This window comes from Haliotis asinina, chromosome 14 (genome assembly GCF_037392515.1).
Source record: "Haliotis asinina isolate JCU_RB_2024 chromosome 14, JCU_Hal_asi_v2, whole genome shotgun sequence".
NCBI classification, from domain to species: domain Eukaryota; kingdom Metazoa; phylum Mollusca; class Gastropoda; order Lepetellida; family Haliotidae; genus Haliotis; species Haliotis asinina.
Window position 1 is genome coordinate 30,441,073 of NC_090293.1, and position 16,398 is coordinate 30,457,470.

General features: G+C 39.6%; 1 protein-coding gene across 2 annotated transcripts in view; it reads left to right on the top strand.

Moving 5' to 3' along the window:
• Positions 1 to 16,046, top strand: part of LOC137261472 (proton-coupled zinc antiporter SLC30A1-like) — a 32,080-nt gene extending 16,034 nt beyond the window's left edge. For both annotated transcript variants that reach the window (XM_067799225.1, XM_067799226.1), the window contains 5 exons: positions 821 to 962; positions 2,948 to 2,991; positions 7,500 to 7,579; positions 7,834 to 8,016; positions 14,284 to 16,046. In XM_067799225.1, the coding sequence (XP_067655326.1) occupies positions 821 to 962; positions 2,948 to 2,991; positions 7,500 to 7,579; positions 7,834 to 8,016; positions 14,284 to 14,553 (719 nt within the window). In that variant the 3' untranslated portion in view covers positions 14,554 to 16,046. The remainder of the gene's footprint in view (positions 1 to 820; positions 963 to 2,947; positions 2,992 to 7,499; positions 7,580 to 7,833; positions 8,017 to 14,283) is intronic.
• The last annotated feature ends 352 nt before the right edge of the window (positions 16,047 to 16,398 follow it).

A 16,398-nucleotide genomic window follows, 5' to 3' on the forward strand; every position in this document is an offset into this window, starting at 1 on the left:
AGAAGAAGTACCTAGAGACCCCTCCTCACTTTCGAAAGGTGTCTGTAGCGTTGCATCAATGTCTTGGAATTCAGGGCAGTAATTTTGGCAATCACTCATTGGCGAGAGCAACCAAGAAGTTTGCCTCTCATGATACGGTCGGACAATGCAGCGGTCGTTTGGTCCGTCAATCAGATGGGATCGACAGGGTCGACCCAACTTCTGAGGTGGACTCGTGTGCAGGATGATTGACAGGTTTCTATTGCACGGGCAGAGGTCGGATGGTCAGAGGCCAAGAAGATTTGATTCAACTTAGCTGACAGCACGCTACCACACTGGTTCGAAGAGAGGAAGAGAGATGCATAACGTGAGATAGGATAAGTATATATATATACAATTTATAGTTAAAATTTCCAAATTTAAGGATGATGATATCAGAATTTTGCTATTTTTGCAAAGATTATTGTTTCTGAAGTGTCAACTGACAACCACGAGACCAGGTATGAAAGTTTGTCACCGGAAGCACTAACGTCCTGCTAAGTGCCTTGACATACTTATCAGCTGGAATATTGCTAAATGTGGCATAAAACCATACTCACTCACTTCCAGTTTGCTGACATTCAAAGAATCTCATGCACCTGTACACAGAAATTCATCTCCCAGATTTTATTTTATGTTTTATGTCTTTTATGCTTGGCATCATTCACAAGGTCAGGCCTTGTCATAATAACGTGCCATTGACGTGTATATAATGTTTGTAAAACCCCTGAAAAGGCTAGGAAACATTTGAATTTTTTAAAGGAAGTTTCATAATGCGAGATGTAAATGATGATTTCCCCAGTATCTCAGTCCCACCTGAACATGAGAGGAGTGTTTCTCCACGTGCTGGGAGACGCCCTCGGGTCTGTCATTGTGATCATCAGTGCCCTCGTCATCTGGTTTGTGGAGGGAGGCTGGAAGTATTATGTGGATCCTGTTATGAGGTAGGAACCATGTTCGTTCTCTGGCACATGGGTGGCCCTGTTGTCAACGGAATGACAATTTGTTCTGCAGAGTTATGTCCCTTGACAGGCCAGCGACCTGTAATCAAAGATTCGGAAATCGGTTCGGCCTGATTTAGTGTCTGGGCTTGGCAGCACTTTGGCCATGTTTATTAATTTCACCAAAGTGGTTAGTATGAAAGATCTGCATTACATTGGCCTCTAATTTCTCATCAAGAATCAGGAGTCGGACAGTTTTTATTTCCAATACAGGCCTAGTGGCCTATAATAGACGGGGACCGATTGTGGATAAAAGTAATGCAAGAGGCATTTTTAGTAGGATTTGGTATCCAGATTATTTGACTTATTTAAAGGGTGCTGATCACGAAAAAATAGGATACCAAGCTGAAAAATGTATTTTTGACCCTTAAAATTAAAAAACAAAATCGCCGTCAAAATCGTGGTAGGTGTGCACAATATTTTTGCCAGTGACCGTATCTCCACTTCCTAGATTTTGAAAATTTCACTTTTAAAGAACTATGTAAAATCCAAATCCTACTACAAAATGCCTCAACATGTTTTAATTGAGTCTTTTTTCAGAATCGGGTCTAGTCTATTATACAGCTTACAATTCATTTGAATAAATCAACAGTGGTCAGTATTGGTGTACAAAGGTTGCTATAAATTTGAAGATATGGTGAAGGAACAAAGCAGTTATACGGATTACATGGCGGGTTTGGGCTTGAAAACAGCTGGAACTGTTAGTTGTTCGTTATGAACATTTTATAGCTGTGAGAAGTATTCATCTCATATATATGCTGATATTTCTGAGATATGACAAAACCCATGGTTTTAATGTTCTATTTCCCAAGCATCACAGCGTGGATGGTAAAGTTCTGTTGTTGGAGTTTCCTTGTTATTCCTTTGTTTGTCAACTTTGAAGTTGTCATGGGATATATTGAAATTTACAGAATGCCAGGATCAAATGATGATATTTCATTTCTGTTAAGATTAATTCTACGTTTCCATCATGTTTGAGTTGTGAGCAGTGATGGAGGAATTTGGAATAACTGACTTCTGTGTGCCTTGTTTGAAATACGATATCCTTAATTGTTTGAAGGTGTGCATAAATAATCTCACAATCTATGACACCTTGGTTAATCCACACATTTGAGAACATTTCTCATTAAGCTGACATGTAATTTAACCACGTGACCATCACGAATCCATCATGATTTTGTTTATTTAGTTGACTACTAATTTTATGGTCAAACTACTAATTTTGAATGTTGAAGCTACTACATGTATTTGCAACACTTTGGGGTTGGCATCTCTGTATTAACATGCTCATTTGTTGACTGACTTCATCATCGTTGATTCTATGTAACAAATTACAGTTGATTCTCTGTAACAGATTGCAGCTGATCCTCTGTAACAAGTTACAATTGATTATCTGTAGCAAATCCTATCTCACAATAGGGATGACAAATGTTCCTTATTTTCTCCATGTCCAAGTGAACCCGTGAGGGTCCGATTTCGAACATTGACCATCAGTAACCCATGCTTGTTGTAAGTTGGTGACTAACGGGATTGGGTGGTCAGACTCGCTGACCTTGTATACGCATGTCATCGGTTCCTAGTTGCGCTGCTCGATGCTCATGCTGTTGATCACTGGATTTTTTTCGTCAGACTTGATTATTTTCAGACCGCCGCCATGTAGCTGGAATATTGCTGAGTGTGGCGTGAAACTGAAGTCGATCACTCATGTCCAGAAGGTTGAAGGAGCTCTAATCAAATTGGCCATCGATAAGGCCATTCAGTAGTGTTGTCTTTAAGGTGAAATGATTAATTGAGAAGTACATTGTATTTCTGAATCTCATCATAAGCCTTAAAAAACCTTTTACAGTGTCAAACTTGCATCATTTGAGGTCATTAAAATCAGTCTGCCATCAACATGATTCTCATGCGATGATCGTTTCTTTTTTCAGTGTCCTGCTAGTGATCATCATCATTAGTACAACTATTCCACTTTGTAAGTACAACATCCCGGGAACATATGGGTTAGAATTGATCTTCAGTAATCCAGAGGTTACTAACGGGGGCAACTAATGGGATCTGATGGGATCAGGCTCGCTGACCTCGTCGATGCATGTCACGTATCCTAATTGCGATGGTTATGCAGTTGATCACTGGATTGTCTTATCCAAACTTAAACATTAACAGACCACCCCATAGAGCTGGAATATTGCCGAGTGTGGCGTAAAACTAAACTGACTCACCCACTGAAAGTATGATAAGCAGCATGATAAGCAGAGTGAAAATAATGTTAGTGCAGTATTTTTCTGATAACAGTGAGAATGAAAGATTTATTTTTTTCATTAAATGATCCAATGAGCAGTTTGAGAAAGTGGCTTTTGCCTTATTTGTATGTTACACTGCTGAAACCAATTCATAGTATGTAAAGCTATTTTGAAAATTCAAGGAAAAGTTGAAAGTTAAAGATTTCTAATTGAAGCAAAGGGGTAAAACTCTAGTTCTTTCCATGTTTAATTTTCAAGATAAGTTAGATTTTTTTTCTTATCCTGATTCATGCTTATTATGCTCTCTATGCGAAGATAGTGGAACACTTGAAATCAATATATGTTCCCTTCTAATTGGCGCGGATGTACAATACACTCACTCATCGGGAACCTGCCTTTCCCGCCATTACAGTCACATGACCAGCCATGCTTGCCACTCTCTCCTTGAGAGTCAGTTGAGGACAGTTGAAGGTACACTTGGGTCCTGATACGGCAATAAGATTTTGTTGTAATTTCATTCATATAATCTAAATTATGTTGTATACATTTTTTTATTGTAATTATTATCATCTTTATGTAAAATTTATAAAATTTCTTCTGTTTTGGTCACGTTTTGTTCCTGAACTTGGACTTGGTCCAAGTTGATGAAATCGTGCTCTCAGTGTAAATTACCACTGTCAGCGGTTAATCCACATATCGTACGTCCTTCATGCAAACTTATTTCTTCTTCCACTGTTTGCTGTGAACTTTGTGAGAAATTTTGTGATTCAGAATTTGCATTATATTTGTATTCTGTTCGTGCATGCGGAGGACAAACAGCGTAGGCTCTCACTAGTCATGTCTAAATTGGTTGATTCTGTGTCTTGTAACCACATGTTGTAAACAGCGGACATTCGTTTTAGTGATCAGCCAGACTTCCACAGGGGCTTGGTCAAGATAAAAGTGAATCAGCGTCTAGATCTCAGAAGAAAATGCCGTCAGAATCGTCGTCTTCATCAAAGACAGAGTCTTTAACTGCTAGACCTCAGCTAAAACATCACTCCATGACTACTCTGAAGTCTTTCAGCAATGAGATCGTCCCTCCTGATGAAGATCACATCTACAACAAACCTCCACTACTACTTCCCGAGGTACAGATCATGAGCTCGCAGGATCAACAAGTAGCATCTACTAGACCATACAAGCTCATCAATGAGGCTCCTACAATAAACAATAAATCCGACAAAGTGGAGGATAAGCAACTGTTTCATCTTGATACAACCACTCAGCGTACCTTCTTCGGACTCGTTTATTTCAGGGCTATCAACAAGGCTCTCATTTCCAAGTCCAACAACCTGGAGAATGAGGAAGAAAAGATGATCTTCTCTGCATTTATCACCCAGAAAAAGGATCAACAATTCATTTCGGAGCATCTAGCCTTGACGTCTGCAGGATTGAATTTACTATGCCGTCAAGGTCAACCACCAGTGTCTTCTTTGGTGACAGCTTTACTAAACCCTTGTATAGAGCTCCCAGGTGAGCATACACACGGCATTCAACGACAGAATTGAGGACGTCACCAAATCCAGGGAAGTAATGATGATAAAGTCCATTGACAAAAGCTGTAGTCAACGCAGTACGACATTGGTCGACAGCATTGAGGAACAAACTACTGATGGTTCATGCAAACAACTCCACTGTAGCGTTCTACATAAACAAGCAAGGATCAACAGAATTTCATATCTCCAGTACTGGATCCGTTTACATGGGCAACAGACGCTTTCAGCATGTCATGAGAAGGACTGAACGCTTATGCATTCCCCACTCCAGTACTACTACGGAAAGTCATCAGGAAAATTAAACAACTGATTTTGGTCACACCTTTCGGGCCAGCAAGAGATTGGTTTACAGTACTCATGGATCAACTATGGGGCAACCAACACTGCAACTACCAGAGTGGAAGAACCTACTCGTCCATCTGCTCACCAAACAAGCACACGCAATTCTACATTGTTCCAACTTCACGTATCGATTGTATCAAAGCCTGCTTTAAACATCGACAATGTTCTACTAGAGCGGCAAAGACGGTCACCATCACAGGGACTTGTATCGCTTAGAAACGGTGTTCGAAAGACATATGGGTGTATAGACCCTACGCTAGTACTGTATAAAAGGAAAGGGATGTAATGAAGAAACCATTCCTTTTACATGTCACCGCGTAAAATATTTTTAAGGCCCCGTCGAGGCCAACGGATCAAAAGCCAGATGATTTCCCTACAAAATGAGCTATAAATGGTCACAATCAGATCATTATTTCAAAAGTTATACGCCACGAATCATCAAAAACAGCAACCTCCGCAATTTCATGGCGAAAACTCACCTTTTAAATTAATTTATTGATTCCAGCCACGTTGAGAGCACCAGCGTCGGTCTGTATTCTATTGACTGAGGCATTCCGCAGGTTGGAAACATCTACGGAAACGCAGATTATTGCAACATCTACATGTCATTTTCTCAACAGTAAACAAGCATTTTCACCAAAATCGCTGGTAATCCTACTCACTTATCGGCCATAAGTTACTTTGAAATTCAAGTGACCTGAGCAGATCCATGCTTGGAAATAGAATACACAGTGAGAATGGCCAATTGGATGGCCCGAGTGTGGATCTGCTCAGGTCTCTTCAGGACTGAAGGGTTCTACACTCTCGACAAACTTGTCGGCACTCAGATCACCATGAAAATGAGGATCAAGCTGACTGAAGTACCTGAACTACTCGCCTTACTACACTTGTTCAACCAACAATGCAGATTTAAGGCTCCAGTTTGGGACTTGAATGACATCCTGCAACACCTTACGAGTGATGTTTACGAGCCACTAGACCGGATGTCACAAATACATGTTCTGGACTTCAATTGCACATGATTTGACCCCAGTCATCATGAGATCTAGGACTGAGATGGGATTTTATTGCTAAAAATCAACTACTTGGACAACCGGACAGATAATTCCACATCCCGGCATTATCTTACAGTCCTTGGGTCACATGATAAACAAGATTTATCATTATGCCCAGTCAGAGGGTTGAAAGTATATCTCCAACGTAGCAAGACAAGGAGACACAAGTTCAAGCACCTATTCATCCCAATATCTTCTGAAACACCTACGGAATCATCCAGCAACACTGTCTCAGTATGGATGAGTGCTGTTATACTGAGGGCCTACAAAGAAGCATGACTCGAGCCTCCGCAAGCCTCCAGTGCACACGATGTGAGAGCTTTACATAGAGCACAGTACACAGAAGCTGCTTGTTATCAACTATAATGGAGGGCTGCTTTTGGAAATCAAATACAGTGTTTGCCAATCACTACCTATGGGACATCGCCAGCCTGGGCCACTTGTTCGACAAAGGCGTTTTGTTTCACTTTTCCTTTTATCACGTCACTTTTTGAGACCAAAATGTTTTACGGAGTGTAATGGTTCAGAGTCCATGCGCATGTCTTGAACAGGCTTCCATGAGTAATTATCACCCTGTACTCGTAATGAAGATACTTGTACGTGAGGAAGGGTCGTGACTGGTCTTGATTAGAAATTGACATTAGACACCAGCAGGACACTAGCTGATCTATATATCATCACATTCAGTCAATGAATGCTTAAAGGTACGACAAGTTCGACTGCATGTGACCCACCCATCACACAGATGAATGTTGGAAAAACAGGACCAAACTATTACCGTTATAGTTCCCTGAAGGGGGAAAGTACTTGATATGCTTATATGGCAGTCAACAGAATCCAGCTTTGCCTGACCCTCTGCTGGTTCTGTCGGATTCTGTGAGCATAATAAGCGTGAGTCAGGATAAGGCAAAATATGTAATTTTCGGAATAAAATTCATATTTTATACCTATTCTGACTCACACTTATTCTATACTTACTCTCCCAACCGCCTCTCTCAGGCATGCTGAATTCCCAATAATTCTCATGTCGGGCTTATGAGATTCGGAGAGAGTGGCAAGCATGGCTGGTCATGGGACAGTAATGGTAGGAACGGGATTCTCTCGATGGGTGAGTGTATTGTACATCCGCTTCAATTAGAAGGGAACTTTAAAGTATTCCAAGTGTTCCGCTATCTTCACATAGAGGGAGGATATAAGCATGAGTCAGAGTAAGTGTAGAAAATCAATTTTATTCAGAAAATTGCATTTTTGTCACCCTAATGGGCTGTATCAGTGAAATATTATTTTTGTTGCTGTTTCTTTCAGTGAAGGATTCATCATTTATTCTTCTTCAAGCTGTGCCAAAACACATAAAAACGAAGGCCATCTTACAAAAAGTGGAGAAGGTAACCCTGAATTTCAGACATTTATATTCCTTTTTGTACTGATAGATAGATGTGATGCAGCTGGAATATTGCTGAGTGTGGCATAAACATAAACTCACTCGCTCATAATTATTTGCAAGCGAAGGTTATCAGGCCTTGATATAGCTAGAATATTGCAGAGCACGGTGTAAAACTTACCTCACTCACTGGAAGGATATAGGATGCAGTGATTAAACAGAGATTCAGACTGCTTATTCCTGTCATCATTGTTGCAGCTACCTGGAATTGTGGAAATCCATGAGCTGCATATTTGGCAGCTGGCCGGAAATCGCATCGTGGCAACAGCTCACTTCAGCTGCCACAATATGGAGGATTACATGTATCTTGCCAACCAAGTGAAGGAAATCTTCCATGATGAAGGAATACATTCCACAACCATTCAACCAGAATTCATTGAGGTAAAAGTCACATTCATCTGTCAAAGAATGTATGGAAATACAGTAGAATAGTCCCCATTTCTCCCGCCGGTTGTGTTTACTTCAGGGACGGTGGTACCCGTGAAGATGCTGGGATATTACAGGCCTTCAGCAGCCCATGCTTGCTTTAAAAGGCGACTGTGCATGTCATAAGAGGCGACTAATGGGATCGGGTGGTCAGACTCGCTGACTGGGTTGACACATGTCATCGGTTCCCAAATGCTCATGTTGTTGATCACTGGATTGTCTGGTCAAGACTCGATTATTTAGAGACCACTGCCATATGTCTGGAATATTGCTGAGTGCGGCGTAAACCTCACTCACTCACTCACTCACTCACTCACTCACTCACTCACTCACTCACTCACTCAGGGACGGTGGGTATTCTAGTGGTTATACGTAAAAGAGAAAACATGCCTCAGAGGTTTTGGTAGACAATGTAAAACCAGATTGTGAGAGTCTTCCCGACCAAAACCAAGGAGAAGTGTCTTCTCTAGCATATATACTGTCAATGATGGATAATTGCTACACTGCAATAACTGAAACGTACGTAAAATCAATTTAATGATAGTAACTATAAGTAGATAATTTAACACCACCACCTTAGCTGGCACAGTGGCAGTGCGGTAGAGCATCTTTCTGTTCAAAACTTGCTAGGGAAATCCTTTGTAATTTGAGCTTAGAGGGCCACTGATGTGGAGCGAATAATGTTCCTCGCCAACGGTCTAATTACAAAACCAAGCCGCAAATCGGTCAGCAGCCGCTCCCTCAACCGTGACAGACACGGGGACTGGGCTCCTGTCTGCATTAGCAGAATTTCTTGACCCTAAACGGTCAGGAGGCTGGATGACCATCACATGCTGTTATTTGAAAATATCCTAGGGTATTCCTTGTCTGTTTGGAATAAAATATCACAGCAGTGTATTTTTTTCTGATGTCTGGATGGTATAGTGACTGATCCAATGTGATCCCATTTCTGTGTTTTTTGCCTCCATATTTAATCATGTCATGTAAAAATATGATGCCTACAGGCACGTAGCTAGCAACCCAATCCAATGGATTGCAAAACTTTATATTTAGATAGTTTTGAAGGCTGGTCCAGCTGTCATAGCACAAAATCATATGTAATTTTGGGTAGCTGTGCCCCTAGTTTATTATCTATGATGGTAAAAACACATAATCAATTTATTTGAATTGGTTGAGAAATCTGAAAACTTCTGAAAAAAAATGATTATATCTGCCATATATTACTGTGTATAAGCCGAAATTTGAGGACCAAAGAATGTTGTCAGTAGAAGTGGGGTGGCTTATCTATGAGGCACAATTTCGTGAAAGTATTTTTCTGGTCGTCAGTGCCCTGTGAGGGCGATCTTACAGGTTAGCAGTACACCTGCTAGGAAGTTTACGACGATTACAGCCACTTTGTTATACATGATCAAAAAAATACAAATCGAAGTATACAGTTTTCATTACTTCAAATTATTTTGCCCTTAGTCAGTATTAAGTTCCATACCTACCTGTTTACACACAATAGTAATTTTTAAAAAATTATAATCCTGTCCAGTCGCCCTTTGACATGCCAATCAGATCAGCTGTTTCCTGTCACTTAACATGCGGTGATTGCTTCCTGTTGTTTCGTAGATGCTACGCAAGCGATAGGCTACCCGATTGCTATTGTTTTGTTGTTGGCACAAGCACTTTCGAGAAGTCAGCGATTATTGGAGTAGGTACATTCATTTGTAACATGTCATTATATCCCCCAGCTGAGAGCCACGATGCGATAAATTTCCCTTCACCCTTTTATATTTTCATTTTTGCTTAATCGGAAAATTATGACTGTAGATTTCTCAAATAATATCTATGGTCGTCTTTGTCCCAATATCAGTGGCTTTCCACTCGGTAACAGGATACAACTGGGGCAAATGCCTCCGTTTTCAAAATTCTGTACAAATAACATGTGAGGCAGCGATTCGCTTGATGGCAGGTATCATTTGAAAGCTCTGAACATCAACCTTGCCAAGAGTATTTTCCTATTTGTAAGATGCAGTCTTATTGGATAAAAACTGTTTTCTAGTGATGCTGATTTGCCACAGTCTGCTATAAGGATCGTGAACGGTCAAAATCAAACATATGACCTATGGCAGCCAATCAGATACCTGCAATGAAAAATGTCTTTTGTAAACTTAAGTTATAGATTCAGACGAAAGTTTTGAGTAAAATCCTGCTATTCTGAATGTTAGACAACATACCACCACCTGTACACACATTATGGAGCTTAGTGCATCTATCGTTTAAAAAAGGTGGACGTAGTAAGTTATAATGTTCATTTGACAACTTTTATGAGTACTTTTGTTGATTGTATTCTTCAGCTTATTCACTTTGATTAATTATCTCCCCAAAACATCGTTACTTAGTTCTTTGACAACTTGATGATATGGACCTGTTGATGATGCACGTGTACGAGAATTTTTTCCATTAAAATAGGGAAAATTAGTTTATAATTCTAATTCTGTCGGGTTTAACATATTATTGTGGATATAGAACGGAAAACAAACACAGATTTTTAGAATAATGGTCAGCATAATCTTTATGAGATATTATTCTCACTTTGCATACTTATGTTTTACATCCAAGACTCTAACTGGCAGATGTCTGATGTGGGGGTCTGTATGAAACATACCACTTTGACACTGGTTTGGGGGGTCAAGTTAGGAGGTCGGCTTATCTATGGAGTCGGCTTATACACGGTAATATACAGTATTTACTCAAGTACACAGCAAATACCTATGTGTATTTCTTATGTGTAACAACAAAGTTCCGTTGGTATCCTCAAAACAGTTTCGGCCCATAAGTGTTGTCAGGCTGCATGCGACACAGCGATTACATCTTCCTTGCCGTAACCCGCGTTTGATAGTATAAACCTACATGTGTTATTTGTCATCATTCTCTTGATGGTCAGTTAATGAATTTATGACAGGTGTAGTTAGTGGTAACCCCAATTGGATTACCCGTTTGGCGTTTCTTTTGTCTGGAGTAAATACTCAACGTTATAAATTAAGGTCTAATGTGGCAAATGTATTGCATGTTATGTAATATGTGCATGTAAGTGATGCTAGAGGGTTTATCAGCTGAGTTACAAAAACAAACATCAACCTAAGGATTAACCGGATTAACACGCTGAGTGATTAATTACTTGCACAGCGGATTTTTCAAAAGGCAGTGTTTATATGTGTGGGTTTACTAATCTATACTGACTACACGCTGTCGTAAAGTGCAAGTGTAAAAACAACATCCCTTGATTGATTGCTCATTATTGGCTAACTGATGGTAGACATCATGCAATTAGTTGACAGGTGTGCTATCTTAGGGTGACTAATGAGACTATAGTGTGAAAAATTCTGAAACGATGTGTCACTTTTTGGCATATTAGACTGTTGAAAGACACAAGACATAGAGCAGGATCATAAACCAGCTGCAGATGAATGGAGCATCGCTCTTGCATGTGGATATTGATGGATACATTCCTGAACGAGGTAATAGCCTGACATTGTTGCTAGAACTTTAGTCTGTTTTAAATTTATTATCTGCAGTTTGTTTTAATTTATTTGTTGTAGCATTCAGCAGAATCTGTATTACAGAAAACATGCACTAGGTCGCAACTAGCAGGTGCATGAAATATGATTCACGTTGGCAATCTATACAATGGTTAGATATTACATTCACATAATAAATTCACTATAAGTATGAGCAGGCCGTGTAGGTTTTTTTCTACTAACTTTCAAAATGCATACAAATTTATCAAGAAACTAATTATGGTTATAAGACAAACTATTAATATGTACGTACACTGACTTCTTTATTTTTCAGTCCTAATCATTTACCACTGGCAGATGATTAACTTCAAGGCATTTCATTTGTTCTCATAATAATGACATCATCGCTGATGGTCAGTCTATACTTAAAGTATCAATTGCGCATATGGGTGGCGCAGCAGAGATCGCGAACCAGTCACTAATTCTGGGATATCATCCGGGTACTCAATGAAGAAAAACAATAACAAAAGAAACAACCAGTCCACAGAAATTGCTCTGCATCAGTGCCCCTTTAAGCTTGGATGATATTTTTCAATTCATTTCAAACATTCATGAATCATTTGAATGTTGATGTTCATATAAACTTAGGAAAAGTAAAACCTGGGAAGCAGTCTTACTAACGAAAAGTAAAACCTGGGAAGAGGTCTTTCTAGCGAAAAGTAAAACCTGTCCTCCCAAAACAAAAGCCTCAAATGTGGTTAATCTAGGAAAACAAGTGAAGACCTAATATATAGTGAGAAGCCCACTCAAAGTTTATATCACACAGTTTGTCACACCGAAGACCTGGGTTCGATTCCCCACATGGGTAAAATGTGTGAAGCCCATTTCTGGTGTCCCTTGCCATGAATATTGGAATGTTGCTAAAAGTGTCATAAAACTAAACTCAACCAAACCAAACTCCCGCTATTACCAAATCGTTGTCAGTCCCAGAAGAGAGCATTGGTGACATCCTGGATAGTGAAGCAGTGTTGCTGATGGTGGTGTGAAAATGTATTTGTTATCAATAGATTGGTGGTGGTGTGTGGTCCTGTGCATAAAGCTCAGGTCACAATCAGGTGAAGTCGAGCAACAATGGGTACGGACAGTGCTCGGATGGGTGACCATCAGCCTGACTCCAGAGAGTTTCTAGGACTTCAGTCCTGCCCCACAATGAAGCACATGACACATGTGGTCTCACCTTAGGCAAGTGAGTTTGTTCAAAATTACTTCTGTTCACCCATCAGAAAATGGGTACCCGATGGGATAAGTCATGGGATAACCTTCTGGCACCTAACAGGCAGCTTTGGTTATCCAGGGTAATAATATGTCTGCTTTGACTGTTACTGCATATTTCAATATGTATAGTGAAAGTACAACACATGGGTTAAGGTAATGAAATTACTGTTTCCTTTCTTTTGAAACAATGCCACTGGCCACTGCTAGGACTAGGATGTGATTATGCAAGAGATCAATTGGGGAAAAAAAATGATTCCAGATTGAAGACTTCACGCTAAAGTTTGGAACTCTAGAAATGGCACCTGTAGCGGCATTTGCCATTTTCTTGTTTATGTTGGTTTTTTTTGTATGATCAATAAACACAAAACTATTAATGTGTAATAGTATAAAGGACTTACAAGTGTTATTAGTAGATTTGACTTCATCATGAAAATTACTGATTGTATTTGGTGAAACAGTTCGCGAAAAGTGTACTGCAGTGTATCATATTGTGAAGTTCGACCCCACACCCTCAGAGTCAGGCACCTAATTGCCAGCACCCAAAGTCAGCCTGCACAGCCTCCACGACTTCCACAAAAAATGAAAGTCTGACTCTTAGGGTGCATATTCGAACCCCCGATGAAACTCAGTGGAAAAAGTACTAGAATTTGTACTTTACTAAGAAAGTGAAATCCCAAATATGACATGTTGCATTTGACCACTTTCTAAATGTCATTGCATAATCATAAGCCGTGGGAGCCGTGCCAATTTACACATATCAGAGGGGTACACAAAGTACGCAGTCTAGACTACCAGTTGTCCGACTTTCATTTTTGTGGAAGTCGCTGCGACTGAGCAGGCTAGGCAACTGACTTTGTGTGATGGTGATTGGTGCAGGTTCGAATCCCAGATAGGACTCAACCGAAAAAGTACTAGAATTTGTACTTTACTAAGAAAGTGAAATCCCAAATATGACATATGAGGTGGGGGGTGTCAGTAATTTTCTACATAAAAATATTTAAGGACATACTTAAAAATATAGGGAGGGGTGTCATTGACTTTATACATGACAAGCGGGCAGGGGGCAGGGGGTGGGAGGTCACTTTGTACATAGATCTTAGGGTGGTTCATTCACATTGTACATGCTGTTCTATACAACTTTATTACAAGTCATCCACACTCTGACTAATGCAGTGAGGTGGTCAGACTCACTGATTTAGTTTACACACGTCAGCCGTATACCAATGGCTTACATCAATATTCATGCTGTTGATGATTGCGTTCTCTGTTCCAGACTTGATTATTAACAAACTCCTGCCATATAGCTGAAACTTTGCTGAGTGCTGCATAAAAATAAACTCACATGAACAGTTTACAAACACAGATTTTTATGTTTTGTTGGGGTTTTTTTTCATCCACAAGTTAATATTGCTGCCTCACTCATCTCTCTATTACACTACAGGCTGGGCAGAGCCTTGAGAACAAACCCAGCTGTGTGATGGAGTGCCATCCTGATAAAAACTGTATTGTGCACACATGCTGTGGCAAGACAAGCAAGGCCAGTACCAAGAACTCTAGTTCAAATGGGAAGAACAGACACACTCCAAGTCAGAGTCAGCCTGTACAAAGTCAGAGTGAACCCATCCAAGACAAGAGTGAACCCATCCAGGCCTCAAGTAAATCAATCAGAATCCAGATGCAAGAAGAAGTCGACAAAGACGTTACTGTTTAGTTGATATGGAAAAAAACTTTGGACAGACTTTTATCATTCCTGCCATTCTGAACCACAGCACACAGCACTGGAGAAGGGAATGTATTGTTGCTGGTGATTTCTTCTAGATAAGCAGAAGTATTTTGTTTGGTTGTATCCTCATCAGGTCAAAAGGTCATGGTAAGCCAGTGGCATTATCTTTTACCGGTCTGTGAACTTTTGACTGCTCTGAACTGACTGAAGGATAAGCCTGACGCATAGTCAGGTTTTACCTATGATGTTAATTAATTTTAAAAGAAATGCAGTTTGAATCTACTCTCTATTATAGTCGCCACTAGCTCTCTGAATCTGAGACATTGATTAGGGGTGAAACGGTAAACCACAGTATAAGTCGTTGGTGACATTTTGTCTTCAGTTTGGTATACTGTAATGCAATCCAAATTTCAGTATTCCCGGTCTTTGTAGCGTCATTTCAATCTAGTCATAAGTTGTTCATTCAAAATGACTAAAATTATGCTTACTTTTGTCTGTGTTACAAAACAATGTTAGATTTGGCTCATGTTGTCCATTGTTGTCATTTTTCTGCATATCTCATATACCAAACTGAAAAGGTACCGAAAGCTGAATACCGCAATAAGTACCAAACTGTGGTAGGAGCATACTCTTTCACCCCTAACATTGATGTCATGTATAGCAAATGATTAGGGTTCAGCTTTGTTCATGCTTGTAAAAGAACTGAATAGTGTTTAATTCTTTGCAAAGTTTCATTTGAATAATTTGATAATGTAATGGTTTTGGAAGATATCTTGTTCCAGAATGTGATTTACTGTTGTTTTGTCTTAAAATGATGATGATTACCTTATAATTACCATTGAGCTCAATATGTTTGTTGATTGTTAGGGACAGTACCATGTTGCTATTTTTGTATTTCAGTGTGTATACTCATTACACAGTTACAATCAAAGTTTATGACTGTGAATAGCAAATGACAACATCAATGAAGCCAAGCAATGTGGCATGATTGTTTTTGATTTTATACCAATTGATGGAGAAGTTTGATCGTTAATATTTCATGTTTTTGAGAAACATTTGTTATATTCATCATCATTTTTGTAGTAGTGAAACAATCCTGTCTCATACTCAAGGGATTACATTGTTGTAGAACTGTGCAGAGTTGTATCCCTTAGACAGAGTTGTGTCCCTTTGGCTAGTCAAGATGGCTGACAGAGTTGCTTCCTTCGGACAAAATAGTTTACAGTGCAGATTTATAACCCATACGCTAAATATGAAAAAAAGATTAAATGTTTTTTGGGCATTAATGCATCACTTTTATTTGTGCGTGTAACAATTTTTCATTTCCATTCCAAAAGAAAGTTTGAATTTGCCACGTCTGAGTCATCCATTTGTGAACTGTAGGAATGAGTGTTTGTAAAAATAAGTATGACTGAATCTACAACTCATTAACACGTGCTAAACTTTCCAAGCTGTATTTCTGAGAGAGAAAAAAAAATAAATATGTGTTCCCCCGCCAATCACTATTTTTTTTCTATCAATTTTTTTTATAAAAATGTCCTGCCCTCATCGCTTTTGAAAAAAGTGTGCCCAAGAAACGTTTGATTTTTTTATGCAGCCTTAGACAGGACAACTTTGTCTGCACAGTTGCATCCCATAGGCAAGTCATGATTCCTCACAGGACAACATACAGTGCAAACTTACATGGCGCAACTTACAGTGCAAACTTACAGCCCTTACATAGGGTAACTTACAGTGCAAACTTACATCCCTTACATTGGACAACTTACAGTGCAGACTTACAGACTTACAGTCCTTACATGGGGCAACTTACAGTGCAGACTTACTTGCCTT